Genomic DNA, 21,899 nt, shown 5'->3' with positions numbered 1-21,899 from the left:
GATGTACGGTTTTCGCGTAAAAAAATAAAAACCCCTTCAGAATGCGAACAGGACTTAACAAGTGAGGAGTTGCAAAATTTTATGGTGATAGATCAGGATTTGCCTACAACAACAGACTTGGCAGAGGAAGCCATATTAAACCAAGCAAGGAAGGGTGAAGAGAAATCAGTGGCGTACCATCAATACCTGCCAAATTAGGGCACACTAGTACACGTGTGCCAAACTTCGATAAAATATCTATAGTGGTATCACAGATATTAAAAAAATATATTTTATTTTTGAAAACTTGATCACCCTGTCGCTCGAAAGTTAAGACGTTCAGGACAACGAACTGAGCCGTAGTTCATTTATGTCATACCCCCATAAGAAGTTAATCCGGTGGACTTCTAGCGGCTATCGCATAGCAGATAACGTAATTAATTAATTAATATATAAAGATTACAGGGGAAAAAAGATGAGGATCCAAATGTGGTATTGCTGTAAAAAAATCCTGCGTTTTTTGAGAACAGAATCTTTTTAGATGCTGTAGGTCTTGAAATTTAGCTTTTGATACAGGTGTTGTTGTTGTTGTTTGTTTTATGACAACATTTTCAAGTTCTCGTCCATCGTAACTTTCCCTATGACCGGTCTTGAAGGGAAAGGACATATAGATTTCGGCTAGAAATTTGGTCCAATTCTTCACAAGAAATAACTTTAAAAGGGCTTGGTTTAGTTTGGTAATCCCTTAAAACTGCATTCCATTCTGTTTCGCTAAACCCATATTTCGATCGCGTTCTAGATACGAATGTCCAGGAACAAGAAAAACCATTCTGATTGTGTTAAGTGTTTTAACAAAATGAACACCGTGAAATTTTTATTTTGTCCAAAATATTGTAGGCTTCTTGACATCAAAATCCAGATGGTTAAAAATGTAATCCCGTGGCAGGGAAGAAACATCATCATCCAACTTCGGTATAACTATAGGCAAGATGTATGTTGAACATGTTGATTAGTTGAAATATTCGTCAGATGAAGATTTTTTTGAAAGTCCATTACAATAGTTGTCTTGGTTTTGTCTTTTCGAGCCTGAAGCCTAGCAGCTTTTTTACCTTAATAAAAGGTGTCTGCTCGTTTTATATGTACTTCTTTTTCAACGTGCAGGCTTCGCATATCTGTGTGTTTGATTTTTTTTTTCAATGTCGTTGGTCGTGGGTCCCCAAAAGCGATATTAACTTAACAGTTATGCCATCATGTAAGGCTGGAAAAGCTTGATTTCACAAAGTTCGGTGTTTTTTAACAATGTTACCTTATAAGTATACGAAAACTAAGTGATAACTAATAAAAATATTTCGAAGTTCTTCGTCGGAAATTACTCTGGATATGTTATGGGAAACAGACCAATAAAAAAGTTGGATCGATTTTTTAAAACAGGTAATTTAAAATGCTAAAAAATCTCGCGCAATCATCACGGAACCAGAGGTCCAAATTGGTTCAATTGGATAATCGGTTTTGGAAGTTCCCAAAATTTCGCCAGAGTGGGCGAAGCTGTTATTAATTCATTACGCGGACGAAACTGAGTTAAACGAATATGAACATTGCAAGTTCTCTAAACGTTCACGAGCCGTCCCGTTTATACAGCGCGTCCAAGTTATCGAGAGAAGCGATAAGGTAAAACAAGTATTTTTACGTAAATCAATTGTCAACTAATCCGGTAAAGTAGATTTTTATTATACAAAAAGATTAATTTTTGTTTCGCCGCTAAAGATAACGTTTTCCCAAAACTCGATGGTCTTGTTAATGTGTTCTCTTGCGAGTTCCGAAACTTTTTTTTTCCGAAATTAAAGGTGTCCTTCTGGCAAGGCGGCCGCGGGGTTGAATATCTCTAAAGGATTTTTTCTCTTTCCCTAAATCTACTGTGATTTTTTGAAGAGCAATTGGAATTTCGCAATTTTTAGCTCTCATTTTGTTTTTGCTTCAAAAACGCAGACGTAAAAGTGGCGTCAAAAATAAGTGAAAGAAGGAACGAAAAGAAAACTGAAAAATACTGTGTATACAGAGACTTTTTTGTATGTCAGTCTACTGCCGCTAGTCTGCCGTTTCCGTTGCAAACCAGATAGGTAAATATTTTGCTCTGTGCTCGCAAGTACTTGTATGGACGGACATTTAGCGATTCATTAGCGTCGTTTCATCCGCACCCGACGGAATAATTTCATGTTTACTGACCCGTTACGTAATCTCGTGGTGATTGACGGGGCCGAAACTCGTATTCAACAGTTACGTGGACCATAGAAAGTTTAGACGAATTTTACTTGACTTCATGTCGGTTTTTACATCCTGCTCCATGTTTTTCTATGTATTTGACATGTCATTTTTTCTTGTAAGAGGACGTGGGTATTTTTCTGGAAACCGTTGTGTCGGCTTCTTTGGAACTTAACTGAACAGGGGGATGAAACTACAAAGCGAAACTCTGTATGACTCTGTATTACGAACAAAATTTGTTGTACTTTTAGGTCTCCATAAAAAGCTGTGTATTAATCTACTCTATATAACGATTTTCTCACTCTATACCGAATCAAGTAAGGAATGTAGGCCGACTTGTAATTAATAGTCTCTTACCTTCTCAGAATTCCTTACCCTAATAATCTAATTACCGAGAACCTGGTCGTCCTAAGTGTTTATATGTATAAAAGCACACCATTGTGTCAATCGGTTCTAATTTGACTTAGTGAATACAGCTAGCATGGCGAGCAAGCGAAAAATTTTATCTCTAGGTGATGAAGTTGCTTTTATTCGGGAGATAGACGGGGATAAAGGAAATGTGATGTGGGACGTCGATACGAACTTACACCATCGCCTGGAAGTGCAAAGAAAAAGTCAGCGGCTGGCAGTTTACATCTTCCGTTTTAAGCTATTATCTTCATTCGGGTTTAAAGGCCGTCGTCGATTGGAATTACTTCCTAACGTTTCGCTAGCACGAGTGGCGAGCTTCTTCAGAGGTCCTTCCATCTCCGATGTTGGACGTAGACTGACGATTTCTCCTGCGCAGGTTGTATTTATGCCGATTGGTGGGGGGCGGGGCTTGTTCCGCTTCGGTTGGTCTCGGGATATCGATCGGTACTGCTCGGGCGTTCCTAAGGATCGGGTTCCAGATTTGGTTGAGTCTAAGGGTCTCCTCCTTTCGGTTGAAATTGTGAGGGTGTTTTTGAATCTCAATGGCTTCCCTGACTAGTCTGTTGTGATAGCCGTTGACCGATGCTAGTAACTTACAGCTCTCAAAGTGTATCCTGTGTTCCCCGCTGCCCAGTGCGTGTTCAGCCACTGCAGACTTCTCTGTATGTCCTAGCCTGCAGCTTGCTTTATGCTCCTTAAGTCTCGTTCCCATTGATCTCTTGGTAGTTCCGATGTAGACCTTTCCGCATGAACACGGAATGCGGTAGACTCCCGCAGCTGAAAGTGAGCCCCTCTTGTCCTTCGCTGACCTGATGGTCTGCTGGATCTTCTTTGTAGGCTTAAAGATTGTTTTGATGTCGTGTCTTTTCAATACTCTGCCAATCCTGTCGGTGACACTCGGAATATACGGCAGATATGCGTGGGAGGTGGAGGGTCGCTGTTCGGTATCCCGTGATCTTAATGATCTTGAGTTCATTGATCTCTCGATCTCCCTCTTACTGTAGCTATTTGCCTCGAACGCAGTTTTTAGGTGTTCAAGTTCCATCTGGAGGTTCTCCGGTTCGCAAATCCTTCGGGCTCGTTCTGTCAGGGTTCTGATAACCCCATACTTTTGACTTGGGTGATGGTTGGATAGAGCATGCAGGTATCCGTCCGTATGGATTGGTTTTCTGTAAACTGTGTGGCTGTGTGTGAGAGCTGTAAGTTACTAGCATCGGTCAACGGCTATCACAACAGACTAGTCAGGGAAGCCATTGAGATTCAAAAACACCCTCATAATTTCAACCGAAAGGAGGAGACCCTTAGACTCAACCAAATCTGGAACCCGATCCTTAGGAACGCCCGAGCAGTACCGATCGATATCCCGAGACCAACCGAAGCGGAACAAGCCCCGCCCCCCACCAATCGGCATAAATACAACCTGCGCAGGAGAAATCGTCAGTCTACGTCCAACATCGGAGATGGAAGGACCTCTGAAGAAGCTCGCCACTCGTGGTAGCGAAACGTTAGGAAATAATTCCAATCGACGACGGCCTTTAAACCCGAATGAAGATAATAGCTTATCAACGGGCCGCGAAAGCCTTAACGAATTCATCTTCCGTTTTATTTTTAACTTTGCCAACAACTGCCAAAAAGTCCCTATAATTCCACTACTTGGCACTGTGAAAAACCTTGACAATCACCCACACCTTTTATTTAAGACCACTGTGTTTAAGTTTAATAATAATGTATACATCTCTCTTATAAAATTTTTCTTTTTCATCGTAATATTTCGCCTTATTACTGTGGTAAATGATGACACTTGTTGAAATAATTGTTACCCTGATATTTTTCGAGGTTCAAACAAATTCTAAACGGTTTTTGATTTATATTATCATTAGTTAATCGGCCGCGATAACAATAAATCACATTCGTTTCATTCTCCGATTCGCCGACTCATTGTTATTAAATTCCGAGACACAAATAGCGCTGCTTCATGGCGTAACGTTTTTTTTTACAAGTTGTATTGGGCAATTAACCATTTTGCACAATCTGCGCAATTTTAACGCCATGTTTAGTTTGATTCCAAAACTCGAACTGAACTCAACACGCTTCGTCCAAGAAGGAACAACCAAACAACAACTGAAAAGTGAGGTTATGAGGTTACAACTTTTTTTAGTCGTATTTCATGCTTAATGAAGGGTTTCGAATATTTTTTTTATATTTATCAAACTTAAGGTGGATTATTAAAATCAGTTTGTCGGCTACCGTCGCAAATGTTGTTGAAAAGATTGCAACTTGGTTATTCGACTCTTTGTCTCATACTCTTAGACTGTAGCAAAGCGTTCGACACCTTGGATCATTTCCTCCTCTTGGGTGAACTGAAATACTTCGGGATTCATTTTTAAAAAATCTTCTTCGTTAGAGACGCTGAAGAGTGGTTATAGGAAATACTCATTCAGATGCTTTTTTTTTCTTCAATTTTCAATAAGCAACACTTTAATATTTGTTTTGAACACCTCAAAAACCTGTCTGTACCTATCTGGAATGAAAACTTTATAAGATTTTTTGCACGTGTTGGATAACTAAAAGATTATGGAGAATATAGATATAGATCTTATATTTTTTAAAATATGGAGTACAGTGTTCATTGGGCTTAGCCCTTTTCTGTGTCCTGAATATTTGAACAGTATTGATAGAGTTTCCCCATAATATTGTGCCATATGATATGTGGGAATGAAATAAAGCATAATATATTGTCATTAGGGCATTTTGGTCTAGGATCTCTCTAATTTTTCTAAGGACGAATAAGCTGGAAGAAAAAATATGATCTTTCCAGTCAAGTCCGCTGTCAAAAGTAGTGCCAAGTAATTTCGCCGACTGCCGTTCGCCGTTGTCGTATTTATCTAGCGAAAAGAATATTTTTTGAGTTTTGTCCGTATTCAATTTCAAATAGTTATTTTTAACCAAATTGTTCACATTGCTCTCCAGTTCCCCAATGTTGTGCAGGTCGTTCCAATTCGGACCATATAAGGCAAAACTGGCACATTTGACAGACACCAAAAAACGGCATAGATCGGCAACATACACTATAAAAAATACAGGGCCGAGTACGGACCCTTGGGGGACCCCACTGGATCCCTTCACCAAAGGGGATTTACGTCTGTCATCGCCCACTAATGCGAGATACAGTCGAAGATCTTGTTAAGGCCTTGTAATTACCAACCTCACCCGATTTCCAGTCTCAAGACCCACCACCACATCTCCCACAACCTTACTTATCGCTTGTACGGTAGAGCGTCCCTCCCCAAAATCCAAACTGCCCATACCCAAAGATATCCTGCTGCTCAAAAAAATTAACTATTTGTCTTTTTATAACCCTTTCAAATATCTTACCGATATGTGGCACTATGGATATGAGACGTAAGTCTCCGGGATTGTTAATGTCACAGCTCTTGAAGATCGGAATAACTTTAGTTATTTTTAAAGTATCTGGAAAATGCCATATTGAATGCACTTATTAAAAAAGAAGGTAAGTGGAATGACCAGAACATCTATAAGGTTTTTTAATAAATTGACATCGATTTCATCAGCGTCAGAGCGTCAGAGAGTTTCTTAGACCGAGAATCGATACTTTTACCTCTAATTCAGTAAGAAAATTAAGTGCAAAAGAACTTTCATTAAAGGGTATTTGTCTAATTAAACCACTTTGATGACGTTTGAGTTATTGGATTTTTTTTATATAATTCCGTTCATAGCTAATGAGTCTCCATATGTCATCGGGCCTATTATCGGATTTTAATATGTATTTGTTATAAGCTTATTTTTTAGTTGTTTTTATCTCGTTTTTCTAATGCTTTTGGATGTTTTTATATCTGTTTATGTCCTGGTTTGTTTTTGATATCAAACCCATAGTTTGAGCAGCCAGGACTCGATTTCTGAGTTGTTTTAGACCTTGCGTACCCCAGTTTACAGGCGATTTTTAAAACTGACATTTTTTTGGAGGTAGGTTTAGTTCAATTAGGTCGTAGATGTTGTGTAACAAAAAGTGTGACATATAATTGACGTCCTCAGAACTATAAAAGTTGTACCAGTCAAGGGACAAAAGGGAGCTTATAGTTTTTTCAACACCCGACCTATTGAACAATCTTGTTAGTAAAACTGTGGTTTCTATTTTAACATACTGGGCTAAATGATCAGAGAAAGCTGGGTTGATTAGCACTGTTGCATAATAATGTTCACTAAGAATCGTAAGTATATTATCAAGACAGTATGAATTATCCGGCGTTATCCTAGTATGTAATTTTAAAACCAGGATACCGGAAAGTTCAACTAGGGCATTCGAGTTTAAATTGAATTTTATATTAAAGTCTCCCAGTATGATAATTTTTTTAAAGTTTACATCCATATCGCTGAGATGGTGTGTAAACTTTACGAATAATATATCTAAGCTACCGTACTTATAGACAAATGACTTGTTAAAGTCGATCTTAAACTTATTGTAGTTCCGTTAATTGGCCAGCTATACTAAATAGACACAAGGAGAGACTCCAACGTATTCGACCATATTTCCCAGTACCTCTGTGGGTCGGCTTAAGCTGGAGCGCCGTTATAAAGTTCAGTTGGCCACGTAAACTGCAATTAGACCCGAGACACACACGCCATTGTTTGAGATATTGGGTTCCTAGACACACTAGAGATCTTTAAGCTATAACGTCCCTTCTCACCACAAAGTTCCTCAAAAAAACGTTTACATTGTTTATTGAATGGCGTTGGTGCTGTTGTTCTTGTGGTTACGTGGAAGAGCCCAATTTATTAATATTATTATTAATTCAGGTCTTTTGATTACAGTGCAGCATGGATCGATCGACGCTCGGCAGGTGCTTCAAATCGCGTCGCAGCAACGAGTCCCAGTGCCCGATGCTGACCAAATCTTCGACGTCGAACGACCCGAAACCCTCAAAGTCGAGCCTGCTGATGTCGATGGCCAAATCGTCTCCGAACATCAGCATCCACCAGAAGAAGCTACGGTTCCAGCTGGCCAAGGAGAGGAAGGCCAGTACCACCCTGGGCATCATAATGAGCGCCTTCATCTTCTGCTGGCTCCCGTTTTTCGTATTGGCCCTGGTCAGGCCGTTCCTGAAGGAAACCACCAACACACTGAACACGCTCAGCAGCCTCTTCCTCTGGCTGGGCTACACCAACAGCCTGCTGAACCCGATCATCTACGCGACGCTGAACAGGGACTTTCGGAAACCTTTCCAAGCAATACTGTACTTTAGATGCGGCAGCCTCAATCACATGATGCGCGAGGATTTTTACCACAGCCAGTACGGCGATCCGGAGCAGCACGTGGCCAGGTGTCACGTGGACTACGAGGAGGGGGTCGAGTACATCGAGGCCGACGGCGAAGATGTCAAGGTCCCTGCTTCCGATGATGCCGCACACGAATCGTTTCTATGATCGCGCACACTTTTATAGCAAACTCAAACATTATGATTAAATTAATACTGATACCATGAGTATGTAGCTTCTTTTCCCTCTCACTTCTCCTCGACATGAAAGACGCGTCTAAAGACTTTGACTCGAATAAAACTATGATGCGACGTTGTTTCAGCGTCCCTTTGAGGTCAAATAGTGGTGAATTCTATATCGACGTCTCTCCGGGGTCGCATTTACGTCAAAAGATGAGAAAATGGCCTGTGTGGCATTTATTACTCACGGAAATAAAATTATCATTTTTTGACGCTGACAGAACTCAATTAAAACGTCGTTTTTCCGTCAGATGGTAAAAAAATCGTATCTTTGACTTTTTTTCCGCCCAGAAGAAAAAATATCTAAGTTTGGATGCACTAGAAACACTCATCGAATCACCAGAACCAGTTTGACGCAGATAAAACTCAAATATGACGTCGCATGGCGTTTATTACTCACATAAAGAAAATTGGCAACTTTGGAATTACCATAGAACCTCGTTGAACTACCAGACGCTTGACGCAGATAAAACTCAAATTCGACGTCGCTCCGCCGTCATTTTTCAAGCAAATGATGAGAAGTGTGGCAGTGTGGCAGAAAGAAAATCATTTTCTGGAGTACATAAAACGTCATTTGACGTCGATAGAAGTTAAATAAAACGTCGTTTTTCCGTCAAATGGTGAAAAAATAGTCTCTATGACCTTTAATAAGTCTAGAACAAAAAATACATAATTTTTTAGTTACTATAAGCTTCATCCAATTGCCAGAGGATGTTTGACTCGAATGAAACTCAAATACGACGTCTCTCGGGCGTCGGTTTTCGGTCAAAGAATGAGAATGGCATTTATTACTTACAAAAAATTAATTATCATTTTTTGGAATACTATAAAACCTCATCGTATTCCTTGAGGCAGTCTGACGTTGATAAAATTCACACAAAACGTCATTTGACGCTGATAAAACTCAAATAAACGTCATTTTTCCGTCAAATGGTGAAAAAATAGTCTTTATGGCATTTATTACGTCTAGAAGAAAAAATACCTATTTTTTAATTTACTATAAAGGCTCATCCAATTGCCAGAGGCAGTTTTACGCGGATGACACTCGAATACAACGTTTAACGGACGTCGGTTTTCGGTCCAAGAATGAGAGAATGGTCTGTATGGCATTTATTACTTACAAAAAATTAATTATCATTTTTTGCAATACTATAAAACCTCATCGTATTGCTTGAGGCAGTTTGACGTTGATAAAACTCTCACAAGTCGTCATTTGACGCTGATAAAACTCAAATAAAACGTCATTTTTCCATCAAATGGTGAAAAAATAAACTTGATGACTTTTATTACATCTAGAAGAAAAACATACCTATTTTTTGATTTAGTATAAAGACTCATCCAATTGCCAGAGGCTGTGTGACGCGGATGAGACTCGAATACAACGTCTCTCGGGCGTCGATTTTCGGTCAAAGAGTGAGAGACTGGTCTGTGTGGCATTTATTAGAAAAAATTAATTATCATTTTTTGGAATACTATGAAACCTCAGGCAGTTTGACGTTGATACAACTCACATAAAAGGTCATTTGACATTGATAAAACTCAAATAAAACATCGTTTTTCCGTCATATGGTAAAAAAATAGTCTTTATGACTTTTATTACGTCTATAAGAAAAAATACTTATTTTTTGATTTACTATAAAGCTTCACCCAATTGCCAGAGGCTGTTTGACGCGTATGAGACTCAAATACGACGTCTCTCGGGCTTCGATTTTCGGTTAAAGAATGAGAGAATGGTCTCTATGGCATTTATTACTTAAAAAAAAATTAATTATCATTTTTTGGAATACTCAAAAACCTCATCATATTGCCAGAGAGAGCTTGACTCTGATAAAACTGAAATAAACGTCGTTTTTCCGTGAAAAAATCGTCGCTATGACTTTTATTACGCCTGGAAGAAAAATATGGAATTTTGGGTTTGGTATAAAGCCTCATCCAATTGCCAGAAGCAGTTTGACACAGATAAAACTGAAATACAATGTCGCCATAGGGTCATTTTTCGGTCAATTTTGAAAAAATCGTCTGGACGGCTCTAATACTCCAAAAAAAAAATTATCGAATTTTAGATCTAATTTTAATCACTCTCAGAAAAAAACATATCAAATTTTGCATTTACCATGAAGCCTTCTCGAAGTACCGGAGGCAGTTTGACGCAGACATAACCTAAACACGACGTTGCTGATGAACTGAGCAACCTTCGTCGCAATGGTTTTATTGCAACCAAAAAAAAAATTTCTAAATTTTTGATTTACTATAAATGATGGTTTGACTCAAATATGAAAGAAACAAAGTAGAGTAACAAATTTTTATTATATTTCAAATATAACTTCAATACACTTATTACATCTCTTTATTAACAACTCAATCCCTTTAAGAAAATATTCTTTTGGTTTCTCTGCAAAATGAGCTAAAACAGGCTCTTTTAACTCAACTTCGTCGTTAAACCGCCGTCCACGTTAGTCCTTTTTCTGGACTATAGGGGGGATGAATGATCTATTTATAGCAGCAGTATGGACAGGTGCATTATCGTCCAAAAGACGCACGCCTCTGGTCAGTTTTCCTCGACGTTTTACACGTATGCAGTCTCGCAATTTATGTAATAATGTTGCGTAATATTGATAGTGGTATTAGTTTCTTTAAAATCTACCAAAAGAATTCCTTCACAATCCCAAAAGATCCTGGCCATCACCTTTTTTGTTGACTGGCAGACTCTGAATTTTCTTGGAGGTGCTTCACCCTTACGACGCCACTCCATTGACTCTTTTTTGGATAGAGAACCATAGTTTCATCTCCCGTCACAATAGTTTCCACCACAGACTTCGGTTCCGACCCACATAGCCGAAAGGTTTTTAGGAACCCATCTTGCACTAACCTTATGCATACCTAAATTATCATGCAGGATTCGACGAACACTTGTATCAGAAAGCTTAGTAATTTCTGAGATTTAATTGAACTATAAACACCTCAACAATATCTTCCGTTATGACCTCTACTGGTCGACCAATTCTTGAATCATCTTCAAGGGACACCTGCCCCATTCGAAAACGTTTTGCTCATTCTCTCACTACAGAATACGACGGAGAACTTTGGCCGTACACACCATTCAGCCTTTCTTTAATAATCTTAGGTGCTAACCCTTCTTTTGTCAAAAACTTTATGACTGCTCTATACTCAATGCTGTCAACAAAAAACTTGACGCAAGACTTCAATTTTTTTTTCGCAGCCTACTAAGATATATATTTAAAAGAAGATAAAGTTCAATCGTGATACTGGATCTATCTTAACAAGTTTGGATGTCTGGCTTTATGATTGTGTTCGGCAGCTGCTGATGATTGTATTTGTAGTACTTTTCGGGCTCGTTCATGTTCTAGTTGATGTGTTTCGTTCGGTCCCTTCAAACTCCTGTAAACTCCTCAAACAGCCGGATGGTGTAGTGACAGATTAGGTATACAGTTTAAATAGATGGAAGGTGTCCAGGTGTACATAACTGGTGATTACGGAATACCCGTAGCTGAAGGAGGTTTGGTTTCAGATATTAATCTATCTGAAACAACGTTAGGAGTTTCAGGAACAGGGACTTTGGCAACCTGGATATCCTGTGGATCTAACGTATCGGTTTTTAATTGTTCAATTAAGTACCAAACGTCAGCAAACCAAGGGGCGATACGCGCCATTTTAAAAAACAACAGCTTTATTTCTCGTCTATTTACAAAAATCAATCGGTTTTGGCGACCTCGTCGACGACGGTGGCGTGAACGGAGGGCACCTCCACACTCTCCGGCGACACGGTCCCATCTTCGTCTACTTGGAGGCCCATCGTCGCCCCTATCTTCGCCGAAGCCTCTTTGAAGGTGTCGCTCAACTTGGCCTGCACCACGTTGATGCACATCGACATCAGGGCCAACCCGAACACCAGGTAAACGATGGAGCCGATCATAAAGACGGGATGTCTCGGCACGTAGTCGCCGAAACCGATTGTCGACATCGAGATGAAGACGAAGTAGAACGACTCGAAGAAATCCCACTTTTCCACGACCATGTAGATGACGGCGCCGCAGAAAATGTAGGCGACGAGGATAAAAAGGGCCACCGATATCGGCAGGTTGAACTCGTCGTCGATCTCGAACGCCGAGATCGTCGGGCTGCCCGGAGTGTGGACGGAGCTGGGGGTAAACACCTGGGGGACGTCTTCGTCGTCTTCGGTGCCGAGCGATTTACGGATCATGGACTGCGCCCCTTTGAATATACCCTGCGAAATTTATAATGCGATACAGGGTGGGCCGGGATAAAGTTCACAAGTCTCTTTTTTCGCTTACACTGGTCTGCAGAAAAAAAAAATGTTTTCTCCTTGTGTGCACGAGTTACACAAACCAGTAAAAAACGGGTTTAATCAAACAAGGCGTCCATCTTTTTTATTTAGATTTTCGACTGTTTTTGGACATTGCCATGAACCACGATAAGTGTCCGAAATTTGAAGCCATCCGCTTGAAATTTGACAGATATATGGGCTTACCTTTTTAACGAAGCCTATTGAAACTGGGGGCGCCGGGGGGTCGGGAATTATTTTTAAAAAATTTAAAACCGCACTTGCAGGGTACCGAGAAAAAATTCCTTTCTCCAAGATGGTACATGCGATCAAAAAAAACCTTTATTCTTGATGATTTTTTAAAAATGTACATGGCGCGTCGATAATTTGCGGAAAACTGAAAATTGAGCTGCCTTTATATTGATAATTGACAATAACTAGAAGGCTGCGATTCCGTTATCATTTTCGTTCACATTTCTATATAGCCCGTATAGACAGCTAAAACCTTTGTATTTAAGGTTTTCACATATTGTACAGGGTGTTGGTTAATTGGTGTATTTATAAGTTACGCTATTTCCATAAACTAGGTTTTAGTTTGATTTACCAGTGTCGGGCTAGACTTCGTCCTATATACGTTTATATTTTTCGTACGTTTTTACTTTGATTATTATTATTATTAATAGCATTGTTCAAAGTACAGGTTAGTTAGTTAAACAGAGGACTCAAAATTATATTTCTTACCTGTAATTGACTTTTATTAATATTTCCCTTTCTAAAAAGATATCTCCAAAACAGACAGCTGGAATTTCAGTAAAATATCTAAAGTGGTATTACACGTATAAAAAAATATATTTCATTTTTGAAAATTTTATATAATAATAAGATTCGAGGTTTGGATTTGACATTTTACGAGAGACATGTAACTGAGCTACAGAACCCGCAAAGTATACGTTTCAACATTGAATAAAACATAAAATCTATCGTGAGATATTGCTTACGTTGAAATTTCGGCACTTACGTCGAAGTTGGTCTGTTTCCTGACCCTGCGGCAGCTGCCGGTGTAATAAAGCCTTCTAACGAAAGACCAGACAAATTTGATACACCTGGTGAACAGTTTGCCGAAATCCGTAAGCGCTATGAGGAACAGCGGGATGCCGATCAACGCGTAGACTATCGTCAGCGCCCTCCCGGTGGTGGTTTTCGGAAACATGTGACCATAACCTAAAAATTAAATCGCTACGGTCAAGGTTCGTTCCTGAGGGAGTTGCCATATAAGTTCAGTTAGTGTAAGGTGGGTATGACGGCGTTTAAACAAAAGTTTTTTGGCAGTATTTTAATTTTATTTTTCGCATTCCCTGTATTAATATGTTTAGAAATTTCTTATGAAATCAAATCAAATATATTAAAGTAGAATACAATAAAAAACACAAAGCACAACACTTAAAAAAAAACTATATACTTAACAAGGCACAGTTCAGAAAAGAATATCGGCATACTTTCAGCAAAAATACTACCTACTATAACTGATAATCTTCAACGAGAAGAAGCAGTTGGATAAAGAAGAAGAAAAAGGCGAGAGCAAAATCGGCCGTCTCGAGGAAGTTTTTTATTTGCAATTTGGGTTAACTTCAAAGTATTATTAACTCAACAATTTTGACTCTAATATTTCGAAAAAGGTCCATGGATTTGTGTGACATCAACACAACACAGAGGCTCAAAAAGAGGTGTTTGCTTTTCACTTGTGGTATAGTTACTCAGTATTGAGTATTCCCAGTATCTTTATAATAAAATCAGCTTTCCTACCTACGTACATAAAAGCTGTACAATGGAAGTCTGGAAAAATTAAAATTCTTAACTCATTTAAAAGATATAGTGCAAGTATCTATTTGAATGTTACTTTCAGTGTTTAGAGATTGACCTTGATCTTTTCGTAATCGGTTTCCACTCCTTTTTTTGCAACCATAAGGCTAGCAAAATTTTTTGATGCTTACCGTATTATTTTATGACGAAATAAATATTATTATTAATTTTTTTTTTACATTAAAAGGTAATATTGGTAATATTGAAGTCTTTATATTAAATTTTTAGCATTTGTTTTTTAGTTTTGGTTCGTGATTGATTTAGACACCTGCAAAGATGTTTTCCACAGAACTCTCCATACTCCGAGGCAAAATTACACTTATCGGTCGTAGGTACTAATAAAACTAGAAACGGAAAAGTATTGTTGAATGTTGTCAATGTCAAAAAGTAATGTTTTAGATTTTACTTTCAAAGGAACTTCCGCAGGTTGTATATAATAGAAGCACATTTATTGAATTGTTGCGTTTATTCTGTAAATGAATATTTTACAACCTTTAAACAAATTAATAATAACAAATAAAATACACATTATAAAAAGAAATATCCATATAAGTATTATGTTCCGTTTGTAGCATTTGTAGCAGGTCATATCGGTATGTAACACAAATCAAATCAGGAACCTTCTCCCAAGTTGATTATTACAAAATTACGAGATTAAAACTGATATTTTGTAAATTTCCATATTTAATGTCATTATTTTCGGCATTTATTATATTAGATTCTGTCGGGTCTGTAGTATCGTTATTACAAAATAAAATTTATTTTGTAATTTATTATTTATCAAAATATTTTTCAAAATTAGTAAGTTTTTGTTAATTAAACAAGGACAACAGATTTTGTGATACGTTTCTTTAGGGCTAAAATAGTATTAACTTTTTGCTTTTTTGGGCGGTAGGAATCGTATGGGATATATCTACCTGAACTAATTTGTGTTCTGTACCAACCCAGAAAGACGATGTTATCTGTCGTAACCACCTTAGTATCCAAAAAAGGTACCGAATCATTGGACTCAAACACCACAGTAAAAACGGCATTGAACAAGTAGGTAATCCATAATATTTTGGGCAAATTCCGTTCATGGATCCCTTTTCATTTAATTTTTTAACAATATTATTACATTTAGTTTCGGCGGATGTAGTGGGGTCTTTTTTATTTCTTTATAAGTGGTAATATCTTTCAAAAGCTTTAACGATTATACAAAGCTACAGTAACATTGCCTCTATCTGACTTAGTTGTAATATATATATACGTATCTGATATACTGTGGACGTTCCAATTAGTAACATCGTATATCCTTGTATATCGTCGCAAGGATGTCCCCTAGCATATTATACGCCATGTCCCGTCAGACATCCCGAGGACGTTTTACGGACGTCCTTGTGCTATTTGGGTGGTTGGTTGCATACTTTCGCGTCGGTACTCACCTATCGTCGTGACTATCGTCAGGCAGTAGACGATGCCGTTCAGGAAGCTCCACGCCCTCCGACCGCTGTAATCGACCATGCCGGCTTCGTGGGCGGCGTGGAGTTCCTCCTCGAACGTCTTCAGGCGATTCCGCGCCAACGATTTCCAGTCCTCTTCTCTCAGGTTGTGACTGCGCGTCCACAACAGGTCCACGAAGTCCCTCTTCACCCGTTTCACGCCGCACTTGTAAAAATTCTCGAAACTACCTTCCGTGACCTTGAAAACCACGCCTCCGCTAGCGCAGAGGACCATTATCAGCAACAATTCGGTCAGGCATCTGAACGTGAGGCTTTTGAGGAGTCTGTACTCGCCGGCGAACTTCACCTTGTGATCGCCGTAGAGTCGGTACACTTCTCGCGGTGTAAACGTGGTCAACACCAAGAGTTTCTTGAGGGTGATCGGACTAGACCCTCGAACGTGACGGACATCCGCCAGATTCAACGTTTCGACGATTTTCGTCGAGTTGATCCGCAGGGGACTCCTCCGAATTGACGTTTTCCGTTCCAGGATCCTAAGGAACTCGTCCTCGTCGAACCCCACCCTCTCGGGCGTCGGTTGCCTCGCCATTCCCCTGTGCAGTTTGCGTTTCCTCGCCCCCTTTCCCCGTTTCGGCTTCACCGGGTCCCCGTCCGTGAGCGACAACATCGCGTCTCCACCGATACGAGTTCGACTGCGAGGTTTATTTTTAACGAGCTCCGTCCCGGCGTGTCTATTTTCGAAAAGTCGGGTTCCGATTTACTCGGACGTAGAGTGAGATCGCGTATGCGTTAATGGGCGAGTGTCCCCGGGCAGCGTGCCCGACGGACTGCGAAAAAGAAGTAGACTGTGTGTAGCGCAACCGGGCGCTGTGGTCTGTGCTCGCGCGTCGATATTGTTGACGTCTGACAGTGGCGCGATTTGGTTTCGAAGTATTTATTAGACGATTATCTTCACGCGACTGTTTAGTGTATAAAAGTAATTGTTAAGGCCTGGGCTAAGAAATCAGACTAGTTTGACCGAAATTCTCTGGTATTTTTTTTGGTCATCTGACTCCGTGTAAACTTTGTGTTGTGTGCCTATTAGATGATCAGATGCCCCTATTTGGAAGAACCTGTTAGTATTAGTAATTAAAAGTGCGGTCGTTTGATACATTAGGTAATTGTGATAAAACTGATGACTGATTCCCATAGACTCTCGGATTTTGCGTTGATAGAAGAATTGATGCAAGAATTTTAGTTTTATCGAATGAAATTTTATGTCCGGTTTCGTAATTTTGTTGGGCAATTGCTGCAACAGATATGGGTTCTCCAATATCACCAGTCATCGGGAATATATTTATTTAAGCCTTCGAGAAGAAAGCTCTCGAAACCTTCCATCTAAAACCAAACAAAACTTCCCATTCTTAGATATTCTTATCAATAGAAAATCAGACCTAACATTGGGTCATTGTGTTCACAGAAAACCTGCGCACACAGATTGCATTGTCACATCACCATCCGGCTCAAAAATCACCGATTATCAACTCTCTTAGCTTTTACACTATGCGGCAGATGAAGCTTCAAAGAGTATTTTGAACCTGGATTTGTTTTAAAAGTGGGTAATACTATGTGGCCCTCACGCAGATTAGTGCCTTGTGAGTGTCGTAGGGTAGGGTGCTTGGAAATTAAGTGATATTGTGTGAAAATTACCAATGTTCCGATTCAATATAGATTTTCAAAAATAAAGTTTACTCATATTACTTTATGCTTTGAAATGTTAACATAATCAAAGCCACTATAATATTTTCATTTGTTTATATTTGACGCATCTGTCCGTTTGAGTAGATTTTCTCTCCTTAAAGGAATAACGAAAACGAATGTGTGTTCACCTTAAAACCGGAAATTAATAAACTCTTATACACGTGAACACTTTCAAAAGTTCCGCTCATGAAGAAACGTTATTTACTCTGTTTGTTTGCCGTGGGACGCCATTTTGAATTTCATTTGACATGTCGTTGGATTTCCAAATCGTACACGACTATTTTTCATATTACATACGCTCACCTATGGTGGTGTAAATGGTTGCGCAGAAAACCACGGAATTCCAGATGGTCCAGACTTTGGGTCCCCTATTGGCTTCGATGAAAAGTTCGGTCTTGTGGTTCTCGATCACTTTGCCGAGGAAATCGAGCATTTTGGGCGTCGCTTCCTCTATCCACCGTTCCGTGTGATTTTCCGAATAGTACTGGCGCGTTAAATTCGCCAGATCGTTGACGAACCGTATCCGGAACTCTCTGATGTCGATTTCTTGGATTTTATCTTCGTACGGACCTGGAAAACAAATCCAGAGTTCCAAGTTATAAATAGACATAGGATGTCGCGCCATGTTTCAGACTTTACAATAAAAATAAGGCAAATAACAATGGACTCTCTGGACTTATCGTAAAACTAAAAGCAGAAAAGTTTGCTGAACAGCTTGGCATTATCGATTTCAAGGTTTCGAAAGGATAGCTAGGAAAGTTCAAACAGAGACATGGATAAATTATGCTTGATGTTTTAAGAACATCAAGCATTTGCCGGTCACTTACAAGGCAAACAAGTCTGCATGGATGACATCGCAAATTTTTGAAGAGGAGATACGGAATGGGATGCAAAATTAAAGGTGAGGAAAATATTACTTCTCTTAGATAACTGCCCTGCGCATCCCCATATTCTAAATCCATCCGGAATATCGAATTGGAATTTCTTCCAGCCAAGTGTATTACAGCCGATGGACCAGAGCGTAATAAAAAGTCTCAAGAGTCGATACAGGAAAATAATTTAATGGAAATGGTCGAGTCCAAAGACCAATTTTCCATTAATATGCAGTGAACTTTATTAGTAAAGCTTGGAAAGAGGTGACAGCAGAAACAGTACAACATTCCTATCGTCCTATCGTGCAGGCCTTATTATCGAGACAGAATGCGAACGGTGATAGATCAGGATTTGGCTACAACAGCAGACTTGACAGAGGCAAGCCATATTACGACAAGCAAGAAAGGGTGAGGAAGAGCACCAAGAGGGAAGAAGAAGATGAAGAAGTTGATCTGGGACCACCACCAAGCAATCAATAAGCCCTATATTCAAAATGATATGGCGTGAGTGCCTGCTCTTGTCGATCTTGAATTTTTTGCATTTCGGATAAAGGTAATTCTACATTAATGTAAATATTTCTACTGTTCTGCAGCATATGAGATAGTAGCATTTTTTATCTGGAAAATATCAAGAGCAACTGATATTGTTTTCAACATTCATGTTTAAGCCCAATATTTGACACGAGTCGATTTGGTTTTTGTTTTCTTCACAGATTTTTAATAATATACCCCACTGAGTGACGTACATCTTTAAACAATCCGCAACACTATTCCGTCACTTGGTTGTCTCCTGCTTACTCTAGCTAGATGGTTATCGCTAAAATACTTAACGATTTGGACCACATGTTCTTTGACGTATGATACTCATAGGTCATTGCGCAATAAATTCACAATACGTACAGAGCAGCCATAAGTTACGAGGGCTACCATTTATATTTCGGGATTTGTAATAAAAAACTATAAGCTACCAACAAATATAGCTTTGGATTCGATAAAACCGATCATCAAAGCACTTTTCCCGCGTTGCCGACGTAATTTATTCTTAATGCATGGCTGATTACATGCAAGAATTTTCGTTGTATCTAATAAAATTTGATGCCCGGTTTGATGAGTGTGTTCGGCAACAGTTAATGAGTTTATCTGTCTCAGTCGTAAGGCTCTTTCGTGTTCTTTGAGCCTAGTTGATATTTATTATGCTGATAATAGTTCGAAGGGGTAGCCCTGGTTTGTGAATCTTTTTAAGTCCGTAGAGACGAGGAATTTTAGAGTCGTGAGGGGTAACAGATTTTTTTTATTTGATACAAAAGAAGCCTTAATAACAGATTTAAGGTTGCGATCCATAGATGGCGTCGGATCTTTTTTAAGTTGACGATATGATCCGTCTGTAGGAATATCTCCAATCTTTTCCTGATATTCATTTGTGTCCATGACTACCGTAGCATTTCCTTTATCTGCTTTTAGGATCACGATGTCTGGATTGGATTTGAGAGATTTCAGAGTGATGCGTTCGGGCTTTGCAATATTTGGATTTAGGAGGTTTTGATTTTTTAAGGATTTTTGAAAGAAATAATTTTTCAGTTTCCGAAAGTTGGTGCGATGATACATTGATTACAGTGTTTGGTAGTTTAGAAGAGCTTGATGGTTTCCCTAGTGTTGACGTTACTTTTTCAAATTTCTGAACGTGTTTTTGGATAGTAAATAAAGCTTTGTCATGAATCGTGTTTAAAAGGGTATCGAACTAGGACGGGGACAAAATGGGAGAAATTTCAAGGTGTAGAGACAGAAGAGCCTTATCGATTTGGTCTATTCCCTTACGGGTATGATGAATTCTTTCTCGAAGTAAATCGAAACTAGGTTTTCGAAGAATTTTATAAGCGGATGAGGTTGTGGTGTGATGGGATATTTTAAGAAGCTTTGTAAAAAGTATTACAGTAGCCTGTGGAAAAATACACGAAAACCGTTAGAGGACTTCGCTTACGTCACGAGCGACCACGTGCGATCGATAATTTTGGCGGACGTATGTCGGACTCTCGCGTGCTTATGTCTGAACCTCGATACAAAATAAAAATTGTCACACCGTTATAACTCACCTTCGATCGCGGTAAAACTGATGGCCCCGCCCACCGTGTAGATGACGAGCACGATAGTCAGAAAGCAGTGAGTGAACCACTTCCGGCTTAATGTTTTGAACTTGTCGTAGAGCCACAGGGCGCACTTTTCCCCCACCCCCAGGCCGGACTTGGCCGTGTTTACCGTGAAGTGTCTGAAATCGTTGATCTGATCGAACACGAACTGCGACGCTTTCCTGTTGTACGATTCCCGTTTCGCTTCTTCGGGACTCCTCGGGACGTCCGGGAAGGTTACCGTCGTTCTCGAAGGGATCTTGAGCGACGGCCTCGGTTTTTTCTCCCGAGACGGCTCGATCGCCGCGTCGTCCGCCATCGCGGCGTTGTTTTCGAAAAATACGCCCGCCGACACGCGATTATTATATATATATTCGCGCGTATTTTTGCGGGAATTTCGCCGTTTCACGCGTCTATGTATAGACCTGCTGTCTCTAAATTTAACGCGACGATTCTCGGAACATCTCCGTGTAATCGAATATTTACGCGTGGTTTAAAATAATATGTAGACCGTTAGGCGCGTGGAAACGACGAGGAAATCGCCGACGTGCGTTCCGGTACGACGATTCGCGCCGGAACTTCCTCGAAGAGTTTTATCAGTACCGCAAATCCGTGCGATCATCGGGAGGTCGTCGAGGGTATGTGACCGGCGCGGCAGCGCTGTCGTGCGGGTTGCCGACCTTCGTGCCGAACGAGTTCCGTTGGATTTCGAACGTATAAATATATATTTTCACATGACAACACCGTGTCTTTATCAAATGTAATACTTGCAAACTACCTGATACTAATAGCAAGCCAGTTATTACAAAGTATACCGACCACCAATTTTACAACAAGTTCATAAACTTAACAGACACAACATTTTCTAAAAATTAAGTTGAATTTCTGGAAAAAGGCTTCAACTTTACCTTACGGCACTCGAACGTTAATAGAGAATTAGACTGTAGAGGGATCGATTGTGAATTAGCAATTAAGGACATTAACGATTCTAATTTAAACAAACAAATTTCTCTAATGTCATTAGTAAAACCTATCAAATAAGAAGCTTCTAAAAATAACATAATATTTACACGTGCAGATAAAGGGAAGACAGTCATAGCTATCGATCTCCCAGAATACATCTCAAAAACCAACAATTTTCTTATACCAGAACTTTTCCAATGTATCAACCACGATCCTACCGAGTTATATGAAAGACAAGTCAAGGAAGTAATTACTTAGTGATAAAGACAAGTATTTTTTAACAATTATGAATCCACAACCGCCGAAGTTATATTCTTTAGTTAAAATACATAAATAAGATATGCCCATTAGACTAGTCGTGTCTTATGTAACAGCTCCAGCAGTTAAACTCTCAACAAAATTAGTAAATATTTTAAAATTCCACACAGACTTTA

At 39.4% G+C, this 21,899-nt stretch overlaps 2 protein-coding genes across 4 annotated transcripts in view; one reads left to right on the top strand and one right to left on the bottom strand.

Moving 5' to 3' along the window:
• Positions 1–8,144, top strand: part of LOC132702941 (5-hydroxytryptamine receptor 1) — a 36,309-nt gene extending 28,165 nt beyond the window's left edge. For both annotated transcript variants that reach the window (XM_060671848.1, XM_060671849.1), the window contains exon 4: positions 7,480–8,144. In XM_060671848.1, the coding sequence (XP_060527831.1) occupies positions 7,480–8,091 (612 nt within the window). In that variant the 3' untranslated portion in view covers positions 8,092–8,144. The remainder of the gene's footprint in view (positions 1–7,479) is intronic.
• A 3,680-nt stretch (positions 8,145–11,824) lies between these two features.
• LOC132703737 (TWiK family of potassium channels protein 7-like) lies at positions 11,825–20,880 on the bottom strand. Of its 2 annotated transcripts, XM_060673177.1 has the most exons (4): positions 20,470–20,880; positions 17,811–18,077; positions 13,484–13,686; positions 11,825–12,408 (listed from the first exon to the last, which is right to left on the bottom strand). In XM_060673177.1, exons 1-4 carry the CDS (start codon positions 20,819–20,821, stop codon positions 11,875–11,877), a joined length of 1,356 nt encoding a protein of 451 aa, XP_060529160.1. In that variant the 5' UTR covers positions 20,822–20,880; the 3' UTR covers positions 11,825–11,874. The 2 variants fall into 2 exon arrangements, with proteins under 2 accessions (XP_060529160.1, XP_060529159.1); XM_060673176.1 differs by lacking the exons at positions 17,811–18,077; positions 20,470–20,880 and adding an exon at positions 15,750–16,911.
• Positions 20,881–21,899: the final 1,019 nt, after the last annotated feature.

The sequence above is a fragment of the Cylas formicarius genome, unplaced genomic scaffold, assembly GCF_029955315.1.
Source record: "Cylas formicarius isolate icCylForm1 unplaced genomic scaffold, icCylForm1.1 PGA_scaffold_6__28_contigs__length_40554024, whole genome shotgun sequence".
Classification (NCBI taxonomy): domain Eukaryota; kingdom Metazoa; phylum Arthropoda; class Insecta; order Coleoptera; family Brentidae; genus Cylas; species Cylas formicarius.
The sequence above is the reverse complement of the archived record's forward strand: the minus strand, read 5'-3'. Positions and strand labels throughout refer to the sequence as shown.